Source organism: Trachymyrmex septentrionalis, unplaced genomic scaffold, assembly GCF_001594115.1.
Source record: "Trachymyrmex septentrionalis isolate Tsep2-gDNA-1 unplaced genomic scaffold, Tsep1.0 scaffold191, whole genome shotgun sequence".
In the NCBI taxonomy this organism is placed as follows: domain Eukaryota; kingdom Metazoa; phylum Arthropoda; class Insecta; order Hymenoptera; family Formicidae; genus Trachymyrmex; species Trachymyrmex septentrionalis.
Genome location: NW_017305083.1, coordinates 194,257 through 217,746, shown reverse-complemented (window position 1 = coordinate 217,746; position 23,490 = coordinate 194,257). Strand labels below are relative to the sequence as shown.

General features: G+C 33.3%; 3 protein-coding genes across 6 annotated transcripts; all 3 read left to right on the top strand.

Moving 5' to 3' along the window:
• Positions 1-881: 881 nt before the first annotated feature.
• On the top strand, positions 882-2,502 carry LOC108747093 (biogenesis of lysosome-related organelles complex 1 subunit 1). 3 transcript variants are annotated; one of them, XM_018484350.1, is made up of 6 exons: positions 882-971; positions 1,156-1,229; positions 1,301-1,383; positions 1,476-1,548; positions 1,917-2,134; positions 2,235-2,502. In XM_018484350.1, exons 3-6 carry the CDS (start codon positions 1,323-1,325, stop codon positions 2,267-2,269), a joined length of 387 nt encoding a protein of 128 aa, XP_018339852.1. In that variant the 5' UTR covers positions 882-971; positions 1,156-1,229; positions 1,301-1,322; the 3' UTR covers positions 2,270-2,502. The 3 variants fall into 3 exon arrangements, with proteins under 3 accessions (XP_018339852.1, XP_018339853.1, XP_018339851.1); XM_018484351.1 differs by lacking the exon at positions 1,156-1,229 and having other exon boundaries at positions 886-971; XM_018484349.1 differs by lacking the exon at positions 882-971 and having other exon boundaries at positions 1,057-1,229.
• Positions 2,503-3,900: 1,398 nt separating this feature from the next.
• LOC108747091 (PP2C-like domain-containing protein CG9801) lies at positions 3,901-8,290 on the top strand. The gene is made up of 8 exons (XM_018484346.1): positions 3,901-4,530; positions 5,375-5,412; positions 5,498-5,664; positions 5,760-5,986; positions 6,061-6,261; positions 6,569-6,872; positions 6,959-7,445; positions 7,969-8,290. Exons 2-8 carry the CDS (start codon positions 5,410-5,412, stop codon positions 8,161-8,163), a joined length of 1,584 nt encoding a protein of 527 aa, XP_018339848.1. The 5' UTR covers positions 3,901-4,530; positions 5,375-5,409; the 3' UTR covers positions 8,164-8,290.
• Positions 8,291-10,203: 1,913 nt separating this feature from the next.
• LOC108747114 lies at positions 10,204-22,045 on the top strand. 2 transcript variants are annotated; one of them, XM_018484384.1, is made up of 15 exons: positions 10,204-10,582; positions 10,961-11,130; positions 11,311-11,391; positions 11,476-13,047; positions 13,477-13,728; positions 14,073-14,174; positions 14,387-14,497; positions 14,948-15,095; positions 15,842-18,270; positions 18,425-18,823; positions 18,916-19,119; positions 19,228-19,787; positions 19,873-20,116; positions 20,348-20,450; positions 20,700-22,045. In XM_018484384.1, the coding sequence occupies exons 2-15, from the start codon at positions 11,026-11,028 to the stop codon at positions 21,452-21,454; spliced, it is 7,065 nt and encodes a 2,354-aa protein (XP_018339886.1). In that variant the 5' UTR covers positions 10,204-10,582; positions 10,961-11,025; the 3' UTR covers positions 21,455-22,045. The 2 variants fall into 2 exon arrangements, with proteins under 2 accessions (XP_018339886.1, XP_018339885.1); XM_018484383.1 differs by having other exon boundaries at positions 20,694-22,045.
• The last annotated feature ends 1,445 nt before the right edge of the window (positions 22,046-23,490 follow it).

The following is a 23,490-nucleotide window of genomic DNA, read 5'->3' as shown; positions in this document are numbered from 1 at the left end:
AGAATTTCAACCTATCAGAAACTGTGTATTCTACAATACGTGATTTCTGATAGGTTGAAATTCTTATTCTCTGTTCTCTGTTTCCTGTTTTTTTTATTGTACGGAGCCCCTTACTGGATGTAAAAGAATAATTACGTGAATGTAAATTACGTAAATATAGATAAAATATATGTATATTATCTTTATATCCATTGCAGTTTGTGGATGCAGCCAGACATCAATTTTTAATTTGAATAATGAGACCTGCATATTAATTTTTCAACGTTACGATTTTATCAGCAACGTCGACTTCCTGGCTAGATTAGAATCTTACCATTGTACTGACAGTGCCAGCATCATTGTCAATACAGTGGTAAGAATATGATACGTTATTCACATCATTTTATAAAATTGATATTGGTGTCGCTAAAGGCTTAAACACAATAGGCACAGGAAATAACGAGCCATCCAATCAGAACTCTGGGATATAATATCAAACTTAGTCCAGATCCTCATACAGGCAACAGCGCTTTGATATCGAATGTTGATTAGTGAAAAACGGACGATGGGAGTGAATTTTATTTCCACAACCAACTTTTCACAAATCAGCGCTCTGTGTCAAAGCGCTGTTGTTCCTATGAGGATCCGGGCTTACACATCAGCGTTCTGATTGGACGTTATTCCCTGTTGTCTATTCCTATTGCCTGTGTCTATTGTATTTAAGCCTTAACGAAAACTTCTAATGCCTAATTCACACTGAACGCAGTAAGCATCAAGCAGCGGAGCAGCAATCAATCAGTGAGGTGAATTTATATATACAGTGACGTAAACAATATCGCCTTGCTGATTGGTTGCTGCTTCGCTGCTTGACACTTGCTACGTCCAGTGTGAATTAGGCATAAGTCTCACACGAAAAAGGCCGAGAGTCGAGATGGCCATTCTTAGAGGTTTATCTATGGTCGAACTAGAGTTGTTTCTTCGTTGAATACATGGTATTTATACTATGGTCAATATTGGTTTATATAATGAATCTATCGAGACAGTTCTCATATTTGTTGTTTAATTGTAATTGATTTTTGATAATCGATGATTCGTTTTTTCTCTTTCTTTCTTTTTAATTTGAAAATGTGGCAGTATCTCAGTTACAATAGTTGAATAATTACTTCAAATTTCTAGTGAAACCTTGTATCAGTTGTATATCGTGTTATCTCGCTTTTTGCTAACACCTAAACATTGTTCAAATCCAACTTGTAAGTGTAATAAAGTTATTATTGTTATATATTTATTGTAAGTAAAAAATAATCAACATGAAACGATACAGTTTTAGGCAGCAACTACCAAAAATGTTATCTGCAATCGTCAAAGAACATCAGAGCAAGCAAGCTGTGAGAAAAGAAAAGCAAGGTAAAATATGTGAATTATTTAATTCCATTTTAAAGATTTTTATGATGATTTCTAAATATAATCTCTTTAAAATGCGTGAAATGATTTAACAGAGCAAAAGCGGAAAGAGGCTGTTCAGGCTGCAAGCAATCTGACACAAGCCCTTGTTGATCACTTGAATGTTGGGTAAATAAAATTTTTGTTTATAATTTAATCTAATTCATAGATAGGCATGTATAAATGATGGAATATATATCTGTGTCCCATGTATCTTAAGCATGACACACGATGCTTGTTTTCTTGGATTCCTAGCTAGATTAGAATCTTACCATTGTACTGGCTATGGTACTGACAGTGTCAGCATCATTGTCAATACAGTGATAAGAATTTATTATAGCTAGCAATCCAGCAAGAAAACAAACATCATGTGCTGCCAGCTTTAATGATCAAAAAACAAACTTTATTATTTGTACATACATAATATTCAATTTTATAAATATATATATATTATACACATATATATGATTAATATTTTGTTGTTATCGTTGTTACAGTGTAGCTCAAGCATATTTGAATCAAAAAAAGCTAGATGCTGAAGCAAAGCAACTACAACACAGTGCAACCAATTTTGCTAAACAAACGCAATTATGGTTGAATTTGGTAGAATCTTTCTCAAGCTCTTTAAAAGAAATCGGGGATGCAGAAAATTGGGCACGCAGTATAGAAGGAGATATGAGAACCATAGCCACAGCTTTGGAATATTCATACAAAGGTATAAAGCTAATGAAATGTTATGTATAATTATATCTTTGTATGAAATAACTATATCTTTGTACAAAATATATGTAATATATTGCGTATTATTTTTTTAGCCACGCAAGAGAATCAAAGTGTTGGTAATGTTTAAAGATATGTGATGTAAGACATTGTTTTCCTAAGTATAATATGGTTAGCGTCAGGAGTAATATAAAGATTTTTATAAATAATTTCATGATGTGAGTGATAATTTCATTTTGTTAAGATATATAGAGTTAATGTGATTTAAGTTGTCAAAGAAAAAACTGTTGTACATAGTTTTTTTGTAGAACTAAATTGTATATACATTAATTAAGTCTACAATGCTTTTTGTTTCCTGTTTCTTCCGAAGTTCGTTAACTTTTATCTTGGGCGACATAAAACAAAAAACCGGATAAGAAGCAAAAAGACAAAATGTAAAAAATAACAAAAAGCAGAACACAGAAAACAAAAAGCACATTATAGAATAGGATTTAATGCATCTTGTTTTAATTAAAAAGAACTATTGAATCGTTGAGAAGAGATATACATATTTTATTTTGTTCAGAATATTTCTGTGTTTCGTTAATTTTACAATCTCGTATATTATATAATAAATAACTACTGTTATAACATCATATTTGTACTAATATAATTTTTAGTTTTTTGTTTAATATGAATAGCCATAAAGAAAGATCTAGAAAAGCACATTATTATAAAGTAAATTAGGGAAAATATATTCAATAATTTTTATGTAATTTACGGATTTTTTTCATTAATGTAGAATTATATTTATTTTTGATATCAAGATATTCCCCTGTATGTGTGTGTGTGTGTATGCGCGCGGGTGTGTCAAACATACTTTTTTAATCTATTTTCCAAGGTTGCAGTAACTACTTAATAAGTTAAAAGTTAAATAAAAGTTATAAATAACTTTTAAAACATCATGTAATTACTTTTATACTTATTAACTTTTTTTAAGTTAAAATTTTGTTATCTTACTAAATGCCAATACTATTTTCTATAAAATCTTAAATGTTAGAGAATTAGAGAGAGTTTAGAAAAATAAATAATTGTGTGAGAGACGCGAAGCTTTTGCTCAAAAATGAATGTAGTTGGATTTGCATTTAGGGAATGCTCTCAACGAATGCATTGAAATCGACAGAACAGCTAGTATGCTTACCAAGCAAATGAATGTAATTGGTTGTTACTTAAAGATCCAACCAATTGCATTCAATCGCTCGACGAATATGCTAGCAGCTTTGTCTGATTTGAAACCCATCGGCATGCTTGCCGAGCGAATGAGCATAATTGGTTCTTACCTGTAGATCCAATTAATCATGTAATAATTTAATTGCTTGGCGAGCAAACCTAGCCGCTTTGTCGAATTGAACTCTCCCATTGTGTTGTACTATCTTTGTTTTACTAATGAGAGATAAAGGAAGAATAAACTATTTACATATAATTTTCAAAGAACTAGCAGGCGTGGCCAACATAAAGAGGAATGTAAGATTTTACTCACATTTTTTTAATTACATTTCCTTTTTCTTTTATAATAACAAAATATGAAAATACCTATGTAAAAATATTAAAAATCAAATTTTTATTGTACAAGAAATATCTTTATTATTTTATATAATTTACAAATAAAATGTTAAAGAATGCATCCAAAGAATATAAGGCCTGCTCCCCTAATCCAGTTAGACAGGGTTGAAATAGGCACCAAATGAAATCTGTATGAATTTAAAACAGGTATACAAGTAAATAGGACAACATAATTTGCATGACAATATTAACGCTTGTTAAGCAATCAAGTCTGTCTTTGGTGAGGTTTTTATTTACGATCCTTCAACAATCTCAAGTGATCTAACCGAACTGTTTAATGAGATGTAACGCAGGTGTAATGCAGGTGTAGATTTAAAATCGGCCTAAACGCGTATAGAGAGTATAAATTATATACAAGATAGATGGGACAAGCAATTGTGTGTAATATATTATAAAACAAATTATAAGCACAACTTGTAACAATTTAATTTGCAATATGTTAATCTGCAATAATGTTACTATAAACGGCATTCACAGAAATCACAGGACTAAATCACGTGGCCTTCCAAAAGTATCATAAATCTATATCTATATTATGATGAACGTTTAGTTGAAGGCCTACTTTAGGTCACGGTATAGAGCAGGTCGCACGGTGTAAATGTGGCCAATGTGTGTAGTAGGAGTAAGAGTAGACCTTGTTCCGCGGAGGCGGCGGCCGCGCGCGTCGATCGCAAACGGTCGGTCAGTCGGCTATTGACACATCGTCCCAATATGGCGGTAAGGTGGAAAACGATGTTCTCGCACAGCGTGCGTCGTGATCTCATTCCTGTGCAGTGAGAATTTTCCCAGGTAATTGTCTCATTATATTACAAATGGAGTCGCCCTGGCAGAACCTTTTACGTCTCTTCAGACTCTCTGTCCCTGTCTCTTCAGACCCTTGCCTGGTCTTGCCTGACGTATACGTTTAGAAAAACAATATGTGACACGTTAAATTATTAATAAGACGACTGCGGAATGAGCAAAAGGATCTTTGAATGAACAAAAGGATCAATCATTATTCAATGGAGTTTCTTTATGTGTTGTTTAAAGGGATAACTATAACTTCAGTTCAAAACCAACAATCTAGATACCATAAATTGACAATTTTCTAATTTATTTTAAAAAATTCTATAGATTCCATGAAATGTAAATATATTAATCAGTTTTATGATAAATTGACTACCGTGTCTCCAGATTATACATACATTTATATTTTGTATTGCACTCGAATTAAAGTTGTAATTATTATCAAATTATCTAAATTGATTTTGTTTGTTTACTCTGTTTATTTAAGGAAGATTAATCTATTTCTTTCCTTTAAATTTTATATTAGTATATAGATTAAGTATATATATATATATATATATAAAAGTAATTAAATGATAAATTTATTTCTTATCTTAGAAAAGAAATTCAACATAAATGAACATTCTCAAGTTATTGAATACAGGGTACTGAATCAGAAATTTTTTCGAAAAGTTTATAGAAAAATAATTAGTTTATTGTAACTAACATATGTGTTTTCTTGTTACATTTATTAAATTAGCATTATTTGAATTAATCAACTCTCATTTGCTCCATTAGTTGTCTATGTTACTTGACTTTCATTATACTGTTGACTTATGAAGATTTTATAACATATTTTTATTTTTAGGTTTAATTTGAAATCTGTCACTGGTAGCTATAACCATGGTATGAGCCTTACATCAGATGAAGTAGTGTTAGACAATAATTAACATTCTTAATCGCTGTACCTTTACTTGGATCCCTTTGAAAGATGCCAAGTTTACGGAAGAAAGTTGCCGGTTTCATGCGCCAATTGTCTATCAGCAATTTGGCTGGAGCTGTGGAAAGTATAGGCCTTGGGGAACAGACACTTCGAAGCCCGCAATCATTAACTCAAGATTTTCCTGGTGGCTGTTTCATCACGCGCTACCTCAATGGGTAAAAATAAGTCACACCTGAATATTTTCACATTTTTTTTATTTATCTATAATAATATGTTATTCTAATTAATACGTCTACATTAATCTTCTTAGACTAGAAACAAAACAAGAAGGACCATCAATTTTACACGGCCGAAATCCAGAAGAATTGCCAAGCAAACAGATCGACATTTTTCAAGAAAATGAGGAAATATTCGCAGCCTACACTGGTCCTGATAGTGGTCTTACAGCAGTCAATCTTCAACAGAAACATTTAAGTATTAGCGATACTGACATTGATTACATTGATATGTTAGATCAAAATGAGCAATATAGAAGTGGTAAGTCTAAAGCAAAGATATTACTGAAATAGATTTTTATTTGTTACAAAATAAAAATACAAAACTTTTCTTAGGATCAACAACATCAAATATAACAATTGCTGGAGTTGCCGATTGGTTTAATCCTCACGAAAATGCATATGGAATTGCGACTACTTTGTACGAGAAAAATCCTACAAACGACACTAGCAATGGAGAACCAATAGCCGATTGTTTTGGCATTATAGCAAGACCAAACTCTGCCATACTAGCTCTTGCAGATGGAGTCAATTGGGGTAAAAACATAGATTTAAAACATATGTTCAAATTATAAAAGGCAGAAATAAAAGTTGGAGCACAATAAAAGTTTTGTTTGACAGATGTATTTGTAACTTTCACATATATTCAATACTCTTAAATTTTAAGTATTGATTTATTTAATATCTGATAGAAAATAACTGACAGAAAAATATAATTTTTTTTCTTTATACTTCTTTATACTTATCTTTATTTATGTTTAATCAAATTTGGTTTTTTTCCTCTCTAATATCTTTCTTTTATCTTAATTTAATTGCAAGCGATACTTATAATTCGGAGTTTCAGGTACAAAAGCGAGTATAGCAGCCAGATCTGCAGTCCATGGAAGTATAGAATATTTGAACCAGACTTTATTTTGTCCATCTATTAATAGTGAAATGACAACGACAAAAGATGTATTTATAGCGTTACTTCGATCATTCCATGCAGCACATTCGATGATTCTTCAAGAGCAAGGAATGCTTACTACCTTAACCGTATGCACCATCCTTCCACTGCCAAGTTCAAGTACCGATACAAATATATGCCAGAGAAAATATATTGCTTGTACCTGCAACGTTGGTGATAGTTTAGCTTACGTATATTCAGGGTATGTATTTCTTGTTATGTATTTACAAATTGCAGCAGATAAGTTAGGATTATTTGATTATCGTCTCTTATGCAAAAACAAAACAGGAAAACTGGAGTAAGAGAGATAACGCGGGGATCTCACGATATTCATTGCATGCGAGACATGCGAGATGCCTTAGGAGCTCTAGGCCCGGTAGATGGTTCTAATCCCGAATTGAACAACTTGACGTTGGCTATAACAGAGGTCGAGAGAGGAGACATAGTGTTTTTGACGAGTGATGGAATTTCAGATAATTTTGATCCTGTGGTTGGAAAATTTGCAGTTTTACCCAATCACAGCAGCGGCGCTGATGCCACATTGAAAAGTCACGATGCAAGATTAAAAACTCGTCGAAGATCGACGGAAAATCTGCGGCACACTGAGTCGAGTAATAGTAATGTAAACAGCAACAATCTGCCAGTTGTTGAAGCTTACCAAAGGCACGAACTTACCTTGCTCAGAATGGAGGATCTGTTGAGACGCGGAGTTTCTGGAGAAGGACCGCCGTGCAACAGTGCCAAACATCTATGCGAACTTCTTTTGGACTTTGCGGTAATAAAATAAAAATATTTTATGATGTATTCATAATAGGTATAGATTACGCATTCCCTAATCTCGATATCTGTGCTCTGTTAGAATGAATTGTACATATCAGCATCTCTTTTCAACTCGATACTCGTTAGAGAGAGAGAGAGAGAGAGAGAACACAATGTGATTCAAACCAGTTGAAATTTCGGAATGAAATTTTAGACTAGTTACAGTTATGGTTCAAAGTTAAGGCTACTCAACTTTCGGTTTCGGTCCTTTCGGCGACAACGATTACAGATGTATAATCATTGAAAAGGACCGAAATTAAAATGATCCTAGTGACCATTACGGTAAAAGAACTGAAACCAAAAGTTGAATTTAGCCTCCGATCATTATCCGGACTGAAATTGATCAGTCCAAATCCTTGATTCAAACTACCTCACTCTTTCTAAACCAACAGTGACTTCATATAAATGTGCAGTATATTTTTATTATATCTATTCATTGATTGACAATATATTTATCAATCCCTGCCTTGTGTCCACAGGTACGTATAACTGCAGCAAAGAGGCGAATCCTAGAAGACACGGAATTATACTATGCACAACATAAAGACGGTCACCTTGTACAACTCTCAAAACACGAACAAAGATCTCGAAGAAAAAAGACATTGGAGAAGATATCTATGATACCTGGCAAGCTAGACCACGCGACGGTTGTAGCATATGTAGTCGGACCCTAAATTTCTTCAAGTGTAATTAACAATAGAGAGAGTATAGTTTTTATTCGTATATAAAAATTGATAGATTAAACTTTCTATATTGTAATATTCTTACTTAGCGTTAATAAAAAGCGAATATATATCTTTTACAAGTCAATATCAAGTCAATTTATCTTTAGAATTAGTAAGTGTAATTAAAATAAAAAAAACGCAAATTCCTAACATTGTTTTTGTATAGCCAGTCTGTCAAACAGTATCATTTATATATATAGTATGAATTATTTGTACCAATGTAGATTAATTTTAATCTCTCTGTCTGTTTAATTTATTTTCTATTTTTTCCTAATCCTAAGAATTAGAGATAAAGTGTTTATTGCTATTTCAAGGCAAGCCCTACAAGAACATACAGAAAAATTATAACAATTGGTAGTAAAAGTGTAAGAAAAAACAAAAACTATATATATATATATATATAATACAAATATATATATTACTAAAGATTATTAAAACTAATAACAAATAACAAATTTAAACTAATAATATATCAATAAAATACATAAAAATGAAATAAAATATGATAAATATGATAAATTAAAATGATATTAAAATTAAAATTATATTGATAGGGAAATGGACTAATTCATAAAATTACTAGAAATGTAGTCCCAATTTTAATAAAGCCTACAGCAACATATCATATATTTTGTTCCTATTAGATCGCATACGGTCCAACGGTACGGGATCTCAGAGATCTCGTGTACTGTTAGTGCGCAAGAACCAGTACGTTTGTTGCATTTCGCTTTCTCTCCGAACGCTCGAGAACGTTATCGCATGCCTGTCTTTCGTTTCCTACCTCCGTGATCGCAAAAAGTTGCGGCGCCTCGATGCGGGGCGCCACCAGTGGCGCAGACTGGGGCCTTATAGTGCCGCGCCAATGGCAGCCTTGACAAATACATGATGGCCGAATAGTGTAACGCGTATATGGTACTGTCGTGTAACTGAAAAGTTTATTATTTTCAGTGGAGTATCGTCGTCGCGCGTGCTCCGTGTACGTTGTTTTCCTCTCGGCGAGGTGCGGCGGATCGCGCCAGAACGCGAGATCGCATGCAGCGAAATCGCGCGCGAGCGTGAAAATTCCCAAGAGGAAAACACGGAGTGGCAAAACCGCGTTCTCGTAGGTAATATTGACAACTTTTCGTCACGACGCTACACGCATTTTTGCGCGTCGGCCGCCGAACGCGCGCATCGCCGCGTCGCACGCCGGCACCCTCGGCCTACCGGAGACCGTGATTTTTCCCGAATCCCAGCGTTTTCTTTTGTTTACGCCTTGTCAGTCGGGCCTTTTGTTGTGTGCAATCCGCGCGCCGCTTACACCCGTGAGCGAGAGTGAGTGACTCCCGTGTGTGATTCTCAATTCGTATGCATGTGTTGGTGGCTTGTGTGGCACGTATCTCGCACACAGGCGCGCACAGTTATAACCTCAAAATATGTTTCCAGCTGGCGAATTCTCGTACGAGCCTCCCGAAATGTTTCACTGGGATCCCCCAACCCCATAGAATTATCGTATAGACTGGAAAGATCACCACTGTCTCGAAACACAGCGGTTCTCGTTCAATCGTGTAACATGTTACACCGTTTCCCAGATCTCTCGCGTACCCCTCAAGGCGAACCCGAGAATCTCGCGATTCAGGCCGATTTAATCGCGATAGAATCCGCGGAGAGCGTCTAAACTATTCGATTTTTTGCGTAAATACTCTATTCGTGATAGTTAATGAAGTCTCCGCTTTTTCTTTGCAGAACACAAATCGGTAGCAAAACCTGTGTCAGTAGAAAGCCTAGTGTGCTTAGCGACGTAAACGACATTTTTATTGAGAGAAAACGATTATTCCGGCTGATATCTCGTGAGTAAAGGCATATAGTTATGGTATTACACTCACGACAATTGACAAGTATTCAATAATGTCTGTGGGTTACTTCCTGGACTTGGGATAGCGCGTAACACAAATGAACTGTTACTTGCTGCTAAGTACTGTTAATATTGTTCTCTGTGCATATCTCGAATGTGTTGTCATGGACAAATGTAGTGACGCTACATTTATAAATGGATAAGATCCTGCAGCAGATGCACTTTAAATATAAGTCAGGATATATCCACAATGCAATTGTACAGTTGTTTTTTAATGGATAAAGTAGTTCAAGAGAGAACTACTTTCTATGTACTACGAAGCAATGCCTATAATGGCTACGAATGGTTAGTGCTGAAGCAAGATTTTTAAAAGTGACAATATACTTGGATACAAGTATATTTTAGAATTGACACAGTGTTGCCTGAGCTTCGGAAGAAATTGTATGCATGACAGGAACAGGAGACGTAGGTCGCAGACGTGTTGAGTGGCGCCGAAACGCAAATATTGCTCTCTGCAACTGTTGAATAATTTTGGTAAATATATGTGTTAATATATATTTAACTTAAAGAAATGATTTCTCAGATATTAAATATAATTATTAAAAATACAACTTCGACTGTTATGGTTTATTTTCTATTGATTCTGTTTTCACATGTATGGTCCAATAAGATTTTTTTAAATATAAAATATCTTGAATACTTTTATTAGACATATTTTAACTATATTTATTAAGTTGCTAATGGTTTTATTCAGTATATATCAGTTTTATGAAATATATCATTTTTTTCATACAAATCAAGATCTGATTACTGATAGTTACAGTTATTTGTATATTATGTTTATTTTCTAAAATAATTTCTCATAGATCTCTGAACTTGTAAAATGAAGGAAATGGTATTTTATATTAATAGGTAAGAACTAAATAAGCTGGATAGGTGGCTAGACGCTACCCATAGTAAAGAGGGGCTGCGTGGGCATGCAGCAGCCTCAGTCACGCCCTCTTCTTGGGGACTCAGTATCCTCTACAACTTCCCCGAATGCGCGTCATAATAATCCAGTTACTGTTTTGACCCAACAACAAGTAAGATTTTATAGAAACATATAGATTTGCTTGTTATTTGATGCTCTTATACATGATCTCTTTATGTATCTCTCCTTCCAAGTTAAAATGTACAATTATTTTATTTGAAATTTAAAAAATACAAAAAAAATTGAAATAGATCTTATTTAAAAAATCCCTTATTTGTCATTTTTATTGCAGTTGCAACAATTACAACAATTACAAGCCCAGAATAGCAGTGGCCAGTCGCTGACATTTGCTTTGCAACAGACATCAAATAATGTAAGATATTTTTTATTAGCGAGCACATTTTATCGATTTTCATTCTAAAAAATATCATTCTAATGTCATTACTTATTCTTGCAGCCACAAGAGCAAGGAAATGGGTCGGCAACTGGAAATCACATAGTCTACGTAAATCAGTTGAACCAATTGAATCAAAGTACCATAAATCCCTCGGGGACTGGTATGGGCCTACCCCCGGCCACCCCCACTTTTGGGGTGGGCCTTAATATGGGATTGCCACTATCACTTCTAAATACCAGTCTTACATCTCTCACATCCAATGTTATCACCACATCAAATCCTCTGCTGAATTTGGGCTTGCCAAGTATAAGCACAGGGCTAACTACGATAAATCCTAGCCTGAATCATTTAAATGCTATCAATTCCAATCTAACGTCCAACATTGGTTCAAACAATATTAATAACAGTTTGTCCAACTTGGGACAAGATTTAAATAGCATTAATACGGGAGTAAATACTGGGATAAACAGGCTCAATACAATAAATTCTACAAATATTAATTCTGGGCTATCTGGAGTAAATACTGGACTAACTGGTCCAAATTTGACAAATCTAAACTCATCGAGCGTAAATCAGAATCTTACTGCATTGAATACCAATTTAACTGTCGCGAATTCCGGCGTGTCTGGTTTATCTGCAATTAATCCAAATACAAATTTGACTACTACCAGTATAAATTCTGGTGTAAATCAAGGTCTTAATCGACCTGCAAATGCCCTGGCAACTGGTTTGACGCCAACTAGTTTGAATTCTAGCAGTGCACAGTTTCCATTCCAAACGATACAGAGCATTCAGACTATTGCACCACACATTGTTGCCTCATCAAATATAGCACATGTACCAAACTCTGCTATATCGCAACATCCTAATTCAAACATCTCAACAATCTCACAAATCTCTAATTCTGGAACTCTGACTAGTTCCAGCATATTCACAAGCACTCCCAGTGAATCAATTCATACAACCACTGCAAATGTGAATCACGCTTCGAACGTGAATCTCACTACAAACATACCGCACCTTGGTACAATGCACCCTAATTTATCAAATATATCAACGTCAAATGTACAACATATATCCGCATCTAATGAACCGACCATGTCATTGAGTCATGTTTCTTCTTTAAGTTCCTCCCAGTCAACTGGATTTCAACCACAGCGACAGTATTCACAGGGGATAAGCCCCGGGTTAAATGCATCAGTCGCATTAACAGGCACAACACAACCGTCGAATGTGGTCAGTACTATGAATACTGTTAAGTCTATGCAAAATATTCAAGGTCAAAACATTAGTTCGCCGGGTAGTCCGTTTTCAATACCCTTGAAAAGTCCAGCGTCTAATATAGCACCACCTACGCCGAGTCCTAGCCCTAATCGACTTTTACTTAGAAGTCCGGCTTCAAACTCAATACAGTCCAATCGGAATAGTCCAAGCCCAGTCAGCACGTCGACTTCGAACAGTAACTTTAACATGCAGATGCAAAGTCCCATGCAGAGTCCGATGAGTGTTAGCCAAATACAGAGCCCTGTACTTAGCCCATATCCCCCTGCAAAAAGCCCTCATCTATTAAGCGGGAGTAATTCTCTCAACAATAGAAGCCCAGCACCTGGAGGTAGCCCCGGTCCACCTGTGGTAAGAATACTTGCAAAAAATTTAGAAATTTAGAAATTAAACTTTGCTTTAATTCCTTATTGAAATTTAGTTTTTTTTTTTTTGCAATTTTAATGTAACATATATTTTAATGATTTTGTTTGAATACCCGTTAATGTCTCTAAGTTTATTTTTTCTTTTTATGTTTTAATTTTGTTTTATTTAATGCTGTATTATATATCTGTACATGGGAATATATTCATTATTGCAGTTAGAAATTGAAGATCTCATTTTTTTAAGTTTAACGATATCTCTATAACTTGTTATAGCTATTGTATATTCAGATGGCAGTAGTCTACATCTTTTTTTCTTTTATTTGTCTATTTACTTGCTGAGAAAGAATACAATTTTAGTAATAGAAAGTTAAATTGCTCATTTATCCAAACATCTTTTATTTTTCATATATTCTAGGTTAGGCCTAATACACCCATATTACAACAAGGAATGCAGGTGTTACAAATAATTCATGGTACACCACAGGGTTATCAATCTACCCCAACTCAGCTGGTGACTAGGACTCAATTATTTGGAAATCAACAAATACAAATAGCGACGAGTAAGCCTACCAAGCAACCACCGCAAATTTTGCCAAAACCACCAAATCAACAAACTAATACTTCTCAACAAAAGACACAAAGAGTTACTACTACAATTACAAATCAGGTATAATTTTATTTTTAATCTAATTTTTAATTGCTGTATATATTGAATTACTTATATACAATATATACATGATATTTAGCTAATTCCAGTCTAATCTAACCTAATCTAGCTTAATCTTATCAAATCTATTCCGTATAAAATATATAATCTATGAAATATTCTTTTATATATATATATGTGTGTGTGGGGGGGGGTGTATGTGTGTATTATAAAAAACTTAATCTTGTTTGATATACTATATATTTTAATTCTATTTCTATTTATAATCTCTTGGCTTTTTAATATATATTTACAATACCATAAGATTTTTTATTATACATTAAAGAATATTATTTTTTTTATAGGTAACCCAACAGAGTCAACCACAAATTGTTCTTGCTGGACCACAACCAAGTCCTACTACAGCAACAATGATCCCAACAGCACAGGGTTTATTACTGAATCAGGTATATTATTATAATATATATCTGTTTGTTTCTTAATTACATTTGTCATTTGCATATTCATTGTGTAATTATATAAAAAAATATATATCACGCTGTATTATATGAGAGGTTACTGCGATGTGCTTTATATTTATTATAATTGCTTATATGCATTTCTATTATCATAGAAAGTTGCTTTTATGTTTCACATATTTATCACTTTTGGTACATAGGTATTGCCGTCTACCGCACCTGTCATTGTACAGCAAGGCGTACAACCGGGAGGCGTTCAACTCATACTGAGGACGCCAGCAGGCGCGCAGCAACAAACGCATACCGCACAGGTGATGGTTTCATCCATTCATTTTCTCTCATACATCTTCATATTCGCATTCATAATCATCACTTAAATTTTCATAAATATTAAAATGATTTGCATTTTTGTTGAAAAAAAAAAATCATTAAAATTTTTATTCTTATTAAGAAAATTATTTCTAAATAATTTAATAAATAATAAATGTTTGTATTTTAAATATATGCTAAATATAAATTCAAACTTATTTTTAATTTTTTTTATTCATATAATTTTTTTACTTGCGTTAATTTCAATTATATTAAAAGATAAAGTTCAAATTAATTTTGTCATAAAAAATTATGTAATTTACATAAAATGAATAATATTTAGAATTTATATGTGATGATGGTTCCTTAGATATTTGCATTAAATTATAGCATTATAAAAAATATTAAATAAAATAAGAAATAAATTAAATATTTAAATTCTAATTATATAGTTAACACAACAACAACACTTGGTAAGGGTTGTCACAGCACAAGGTATGCAACTGCAAGGAATTACTCCCACATTCTTCGCTGTACCAAACGGATTTCCTTCAACTGCGTCTCCAGTAATAAGGCATACTCCATCTAGTCCTGCACCAGGTAACTTATCACATAACGATATTACAAATATGGATTATATCATAATATCACATACAAATGCACAGCTAATGCATGTATAGAATAAGTTAACAGAAACAAAACACATTAAATATTTCTTTTGGTTAGAAAATAATAAAATATAGAAAAAATAATATTTATATAAACTTATATGAAAAGTATTGTATAGCATAATTATTAAAAAATAATGTAGACAAAAAAACAATCTAAATTGTAAGAATTTAGCTTTTTATGTTATTTATATTAAACACTTAGAAATATTTAGAAATATACAGAATTATCTAGATCGCATTTCTTCATGTCTTTGAATTTACGACTTTAAAAAATATATAAAGCACAAAAGTGCAATTACCAATTAGAATCATACTATTTATAAAACTGTGTTCGTATGCGAATTCAAATTCTTTATTAAATAACAAATTAATCAGATGTTTCAACCTCTAACTTTTAGAATAACTGTAAATTTAAGCCATTTATTTGCTTGTGAATATGTATCATCTCTGATGTTAATCTCTTATTTAATATTTTCTCCTGATCTAATATCTTAATATTATCCTAATTAAATTTCAAGAAGTCTTAAATCTATGGTCTTAAATCAGTAATTACGGAATATAATATTGATGCTTCTGGTTTTGTGTTTATTTAATCTAGTCTTTAGCAATCTTTCCGTTAATCATAAAATATTATTGTCTTATCATATTTTTCAATTTGATTAAAAAAATTTATAGCTAATTCTGGAACTACCAATCCCATCGTAATCCAGAATGCTATGGTACAAAGTCCTCAATCGCAAATTTCACAAGTTACATCTGGCAATACAACTGGCAATACTTCATGTACACAACCTGTGTCGGAACAAAATCTGCTGCCACCTCCTAAGAAGAAAGCGAAAAAGAAGAAGAAAGCCAAGCGAAAAGATGATGAACCGAAGTTAGATCTCGCCCGTATTATAAAGATATCGGGTATCGGGGACGATGATGATATTTTTGATTCTGAGCTGACAACTGAACCCGAGATTCCTTGTCAAGTACAGCAAAATGAAACTACATCTGGCCAATCTTTCGGGCAATTTTCATCGCAAGGGACAGTTCCTGTTAGCTCTACTCTAACTCAAGTACCTGGAACAAACACAACGAACACGCAAGCTTCTGTAGCGCAGCCGCTTAACAATCAACTTGTCACTCAACTCCAGATGCCTGTACAAAATTCGTTAACGGGACAGTTTCGTTTATCAATTGGAGAAGATGGGAAACAACTTATTTTACATCATACCCCTGAACCCAATCAACCTGAAATAGATTCGGCTACCGCGCAAGCTTTAATACGATCTCTGACTCAAGGTAGCGGGCAAAATTCCCAGATTATCTCGCAATTTTTCAGCCAATCGCAAAGTACGTCACAATCTACTCAAAATACAACTCAGCAGAGACAAAAATACGTGAAATCTCCTTTAACTAGTGGAAATCAAGCTTCACCTATAAGTTCTACGTGTTCGCAAAATGTCACTTGTACTACTAGTCCGCATCATGGTCAGATATGTTCGAAAACGATTACTCAACAGAAGAATATAAATGTTGTTCCTCAAGAGACTAATTCACTACCTAATCTCTGCGTTCAAAGTAACCTCGGATCTTTACAAGAGACACAAACGTCAAAGAATATCAATGTACAAAATCTGATGCAAATTAAGAATGTTCATCCTTCATTATCACAAACAAGCAATAATACTCCTCTGAATGCTCCAGATGTTTTATCTACAAAGTCTTCACCTACTGTATTTGGCATTCAAAGTCCTCGAATATCTAATGCAAGTCAAACAAATTCAAATCAACAGAATTCAAATCTTTCTATACAAAAGTCTAGTCAGGCACGACTCATGAACACTTGTGTGACAAATGTACGACAAAAAATGGGAAAGCAGTCACAGCGACAACATGTACAGAAATCATTACCTTGTACTTCAATAGCACAAAACGATCATATGGCTAAGACTAATCACAGTCTTCAGCGAACGAATCAACAAGAGACTCTAACACTGCAGCAAGAATCACCATTATTTCAACATAATCAACAAATTACTGCACAAACTGTACAAACTCAAAATGTGCAACAAATATTTGAACAAAATTTACAGAGCTCAAACATACATCATAACTCCATGAATATATTACAACAACAAAGTTCTTGTAACACTATGCAACAACACGATACTATGAATGTTTTACATTCAAGTATACAACAAAATACAATTAATGTATTACAAAATACAGCTGGTAATGTTCAAAATATGGAACAAAATTTGCAATCAGGTATCAAAGACTTAGCTCATGCACAGCAGAATGTTATGAGTTTGCAACAACAAAATACATCTGCTGTTTTACATAACACGAGTGTCCAACAAAATGTGAATGTTCAACAACAGAAGGTAGTGACAGCAAATACCTTCTCTTCCGTTAATGCACATCACTTTGAGTCTCAGAACTCAGCTAATGTCATACAGCAAGGAATCAATACACAACAAAACAATCAGAATCAGAATATATTGATCACAAACACTCCTGCCTCTAATACTTCTAATGTCACCCAACAAAATGAATCTCAAAATGTCGAATCTCAGGGTGCAAATATATTAAATTCGGCAGCGAACAATATACTAAATAACGCACCTAAAATTACTCCTGAAATTTTAAATGCGTTAAGAAACTTGAATCCTAACGATCAACTGCTGATTGCAAATGCGAATGGTCAAATGCAGGTCATCAGTCAGCAACTCTTGCAACAACTTTTGACTGGACAATTAAACGCGCCAAATCAGACACAGAATCAAAACCAAACGCAGAAGATAGTAATTGGCGAGCCAGATGCAAGTAATCAGAACTTGCAAGGAGTTCAAATCAACACTCCAACGAGTCAAATAATCGTGAATAGTTCTGGTGGAGCTCCAACAATTCAAAATAATATTCAGAACATCGTGGTACAAGCTGCACCATCCCAGATGCCTCAACATATACAAATTCAAAATTCTGGCTTTCCTAATCAATTTATTGACAACTTAAATCAACAACAAATTAGGAACTTGGGCAACAATCAACCAAAGAAGGCGAAAGTCGTGAAAAAGAAAGTTGCTGGTACTGCTCAAAATATTGTAAACTTACAGGTACGTAAATGTCTTTTATTTCTATATTTTCTAATCTTTTATTTATTTATTTATTTTTTTGGTATAAATTGTTGTTCCATTCTAAAAATTTATTACAAAATTTATTTCTTATTTGTTTTGTTTTTTATCGAAAAAATCTATTTTTATTTTTTAGACGAAGACAGCAACTGTTACTCGACCAACAATGGTTACGGCGAATACATCTAATTTACAAAAAGTTGACAATTCTAATAAAACAAACCCAACGGCATCTCATAATACAAATCTTACTAAAAACGAACCGACTCAAATCATTACCAATGGTCCATTGGTTTCGACTTCTACCAGCAGTCACGTATCAGTTCCCTCAAACGGTCAAATGCTACAAAGAGTACAAACTATTCAGCTACCTGCTCAATTGCAGCAATCGCTGAAAAATATTCAGTCACAAATCCAAGCTATTTCATCTCGAAAACCTCATGATCAAACGGCATTGAACAAATTACACAAGGAGCAATCAAAGATAATATCCCTTGGGAAAGTCATTAGCACTACTACACAATCTGTCAATAGCGTAAGTATATTTAAGTTATAACAATAAAATATACGAAATATTTGTTTAATATTTGTTACTGTAACGAAATATATATTTTTTTTTCTGCATAGACTGCCGAAACAACATTCAGTGTAAATGTAGTTTCAACCGTTGCATCAAATGTACATTCACAAAATTCATTTAAGAATCAGACATCAGCGGCGCAAACACAAACTTCCATTCCTACTATGCCAGCGACATCTCAAACTCTAAGTCCAACTACGTCTGTAACAATGCCGACTAGCTCCAATAATAATTACATTAACAATATCACGGTAAGCAGAATATTGGAAATATATATATTGTTTTCATTTATAAAAATATATTTTATGCACAGAAACTGGACGTTATGACATTATATTTTATAATTATGATTATTACAGATGCCGCAAAGTGTGCAAGGACAACAGTCAAGTATATCGAACACTGTGACACAGACTGTGCATCAAACGCACACTAAACAGCATAAGTTTTATCAGAATCACGGAACTCAGATATTGAATCCGTCCTCTGCGAACATACAAATCTTTTCGCCACCAATTACTTCTGTAGCAACTCCGCAATTACAGAGCAACGCACAACAATTGACTCAAGTTCAAACACAGCAGCAGTCAGGCATACAATGTCAACAACAATCGACTCAATGTCAAACAGATCCATTGGATTTCAAATCAAGTATACAGACACCAAGTCCTGTGAAGCAGGAACTCTCTTCTCCTATCCAAGTTCAAGTGCAAAGCGGCTCTCCTGCGAATCAAGTAACGTCGCCTAGAATGATAAGCAAGGGAACACAAAGAATTCAGAGTCCTGTAAATACCAATGGAAGTACAGTGAAACAACTTGTCAGTCCTAACGGCAATACCAATTCCTTAATAAGCCCAAGGCAAGGCGTAAAAAGGCGTGCAACTAGCCCGATTTGTAGGCAATTGAATCGCAGCGATTTGTATGTATTAGAATATAAATTTCTGTTACATTTAATATCGTTTTCCAACATTCAATAATATTGATATTTAATTATATAATTGCAGAGTGGAACAACAATTACAAATCGATCAAAGTGGTGCAACCAAACCGGATATGAATACACCATTCTCAAGCAAGCGTGATGCTTGCAAACGTTTAGTAAGATATCATTGTTTAAATGAGCAAGTACTAGGACCCAAGGATCTGACAAAAGCGGATGAAATATTTGAAGAGACAGCAAAACATTTATTGAGCAAATTCAACTGTATGATAAATAAATACACGTATCTTCTCCTAATGGAAAGCATGGTATGAATAATATTCATTTATTTAATAATTGTATATACTAAAATAAATTTTTAATACAACTAATTTTTATTAATTATACATGATGTGTGTGAAAAATTGATACTTAAAATATCTAAATTATTTAATTTAAAATTATAGAAAATAGTTTTCTACATTAAAAATTTTTTTCTTTATTTGATGATATTTGAAATATTTAACATTATTGCTACATGAACATCTTTAAAATTATAGCGCGAAGTCAGGACGTCAGAATTGATGATGATCGATAGGACTTTTGTGGCTGAAGAGCAAAGTATTCTTAACAGGTTACGAGAACAGGAAGCAAAACTTAGCGGTAACTACGCATGTTATCAATTATTTTTAAATTGATATAATTCTAAAAATAAATATATGTAAATTTGATTTTTCTTGGGATTACGAGTCTTTTTATTTTATTATATTTTTTGTTAGTTTATGCCCCGTAATCATTTTTACATTTTTGTGAACATGTGTGTATATTTTAAATGATTACACTTTAAAAACACATTTCTCTTTTAAAAAATGTATGTTTTTGATATTTTATATATTGCAAATGAAATTACAGAAGAGTTTAAGAAGGAAGAAAAACCGTTGGTGCCAAAAGTTGAACCTGGCCTTGTGGAGGAGAATAAATCAACATTAACAACATCGTCATCTTTGATGAATGTATCTGTAAAGCGCGAGTTAGAAGATGATTTCCCAAATGATGAGATGGAATGCAAACCAGTGATTAAGTCGTCAAGTAGTACTAATAATAGTGGCGATTACGACGAGTGGTTGGAAATCCAGAAAGAACTAGGTGTATATCCGTCTACTGCAGACACTTTGAAGTGTAAAAACGGCAATAACAGTGGTAGTAGTGCGTGCGCTGTTACGAGATCATCAAAAATTGAAAGAACACGAGCAAACGGCGAGTGTCTTCGTACGAATGTTGCAAATACGAATGTATCCGGTGTCTCAAACACGATTATGAAAGACGATTGCGAGCAGGATGTAAATACGTCCTTTGATAGGCGTTGGTGTAGTGCCACTGATCTTGAACGGGATTTATCAGAGGATACCGACTTGGATGGATTGGCTTTGCATTCGCAAACGCAATGTTCAAGTAGTACTGTAATGAATAACGAAAGTGGAAATACTGGTAACGAACATGACGAAATCAACGCGCAAGTACAGTCTGCCATTGACAGCATTCTTAATCTTAAGCAACGTCCTACGAACAGTCTATCAGGTAGCGGCAATGGTAATTCGTCATCGCAATCAGGCGACTCGAAAGACACTGCGTTGGACCAAGCAGTCCGCAGCATTTTAGGCTCGTGACCCTCCTTTAGTAAAGTATGTTAAGAAGTGAAAGTTAATAGTTGAATCAAGCGTTCAATTAATGCATCTTAAGAATTTTAGAGAAACTATAAGTCGATTTTTCATGGTTTTTGTGGATATCATTGAGACTACCTATCATGGGAACTATATGTTTTAGTAATAATGTCAAGCAGACTGTTTCCAATACTGCATATCTTGAAGAGCACAGATATAATTACTAAATTATTTGTATAAATCATATGCGATTTTATTATTTTATTTATACATTATTCAGCAAAGGCAAACTGGATTGCGCATACATGTGCAGTATAATACTGAACATTTTCAAAGATTCTGTTTTACAATGGCAATAATTATTCATAATATACAAACATGTATACTTTCCAGTAGTCTAGCTGTAATAAAAAAAAGAGCCACCGCGTAAATCTAATTTTAGCAGCTGTACATGTGAATAGATTTAGATAGATAACTCGCTCAGATTTTTCAATATGCCACTTTGTAATGTAATTTTGTAAAAAGTAATTATTTAAAGCAACTTATTCCAATTTATCTGTAGTACGTAGACGAATCTTATGATACTTAAAAAATGGGTCGGTGAATATTGTACATACGTTTTTAAGGTATATTAATATTATTACGATAATATTATTTGTATTATTGTTATTGAGATTTATTCTCAGAATTATTATTATCATATTACCATCATTATATGATTAATTCCATCATCATTGGAACATTTGGGAAAAGCAAAGAGAAAGTAGTAGTATAAGAGACTGTTATGTGAAATCGTGGAAAAATGCGAAATGCAAATTAATGCAGTATACAAGATGATCCGTTATTGGTAATGCAAAAGATGATAATCCCCTAAAAGACAAATTGTGAATGCCGAATAAAGTTTTTTCATAAGACTTTATATTCTCAGAAATAGTGTCAGACAAAAATTATAGAATAAGAATAGTTTCCTCTTAGATTTATTCTTCGCAAATTGGTTGTACCACCAATAACAAATCACCTTGTACAAAAAGCAGAAAAGGAATAGATAACAATTGTGCGAGTTATTTTAAATTTATTTCTATTTGACATGCAGTCTCAGTATCAAGACGCAAAATCAAAGAGACAAAACTGTTTCTAAATAATGTATAGAATTTTAAAACTTTTTTTTTAACATCACATATGGATTCATAATAGGTATGTGGGTAATTGATGGAAGTTAGAGAGTGCATGTGGAAAAAGGATAATCACATAATAATCACAGATCATTAATTGAAAATATCTATCTATATAATTATTGAAATGATCAGCATACATTCCTATGGTTAATGTATGATTTTATTTTTATTTTTACGTGCGATATTTTACACAAAATATTCTACTTAAAATTAAGAAACAGTTGCTATTAGAAATTTTTTTCTGCTTTTTCTTTTAACGAAGTGATACTCCTGTAAAGTGTAGTCATGACATTTTTCGCGAGATGAAGTTTTATTATGTGAACGCGATCATGTATTCTTTTTCTACATATATCTAAAACAACTCTCTGGAGACAGCGGAAACGAAACGTTTTCTGGCAAAAGCAATCCAAGACTGACATATACAGAAAAAAAAAAAACCAAGCGAAACTATGTAATGTATTACAGTAAGGAATAATAATCGTTTGTACATACATAATGTTCAATTACACTCTCGACGGCAATCGTGACTTAATTCTTCACAGATTTTAAAGTTTGGATATATTGAAATTCTTTTAATCCTAATAAATTGCCGATATTTCACGAGTATATATGTATGTATGTACATCATCCTACATCCCTGTCTGCTGAGTTCGGATTACGTGTTCGCAAGTTTGTAATTATTACATGTTAACAATTTGAGATGTTAACGATACAATCGCTGACGAGAGTGAAGACAAATGGTACAGTGATAATATATTATAAATATAATTTAAAGAATATTTTATTTTCCAATCGTTTATCTCAGTATACTCAGATTTTTAAAAAGAGGTATCATTGTTTGTAACATAGTACTATATGTGTCACAGA

What these genes read in the sequence shown, in the direction of transcription:
- LOC108747093 (XM_018484350.1), top strand. Translation starts at nt 1,323, where the DNA reads ATGTTATCTGCAATCGTCAAAGAACATCAGAGCAAGCAAGCTGTGAGA. An exon ending in TGTGAGAAAAGAAAAGCAAG is followed by an intron (nt 1,384 to 1,475) that starts GTAAAATATGTG and finishes ATGATTTAACAG; the next exon opens with AGCAAAAGCGGAAAGAGGCT. An exon ending in GTTGATCACTTGAATGTTGG is followed by an intron (nt 1,549 to 1,916) that starts GTAAATAAAATT and finishes TCGTTGTTACAG; the next exon opens with TGTAGCTCAAGCATATTTGA.
- LOC108747091 (XM_018484346.1), top strand. An exon ending in ATCACGCGCTACCTCAATGG is followed by an intron (nt 5,665 to 5,759) that starts GTAAAAATAAGT and finishes TAATCTTCTTAG; the next exon opens with ACTAGAAACAAAACAAGAAG. An exon ending in TTAGCTTACGTATATTCAGG is followed by an intron (nt 6,873 to 6,958) that starts GTATGTATTTCT and finishes AAAACAAAACAG; the next exon opens with GAAAACTGGAGTAAGAGAGA.
- LOC108747114 (XM_018484383.1), top strand. Translation starts at nt 11,026, where the DNA reads ATGCAGCAGCCTCAGTCACGCCCTCTTCTTGGGGACTCAGTATCCTCT. An exon ending in TCCATCTAGTCCTGCACCAG is followed by an intron (nt 15,096 to 15,841) that starts GTAACTTATCAC and finishes AAAAATTTATAG; the next exon opens with CTAATTCTGGAACTACCAAT. An exon ending in CAATTGAATCGCAGCGATTT is followed by an intron (nt 19,788 to 19,872) that starts GTATGTATTAGA and finishes ATATAATTGCAG; the next exon opens with AGTGGAACAACAATTACAAA.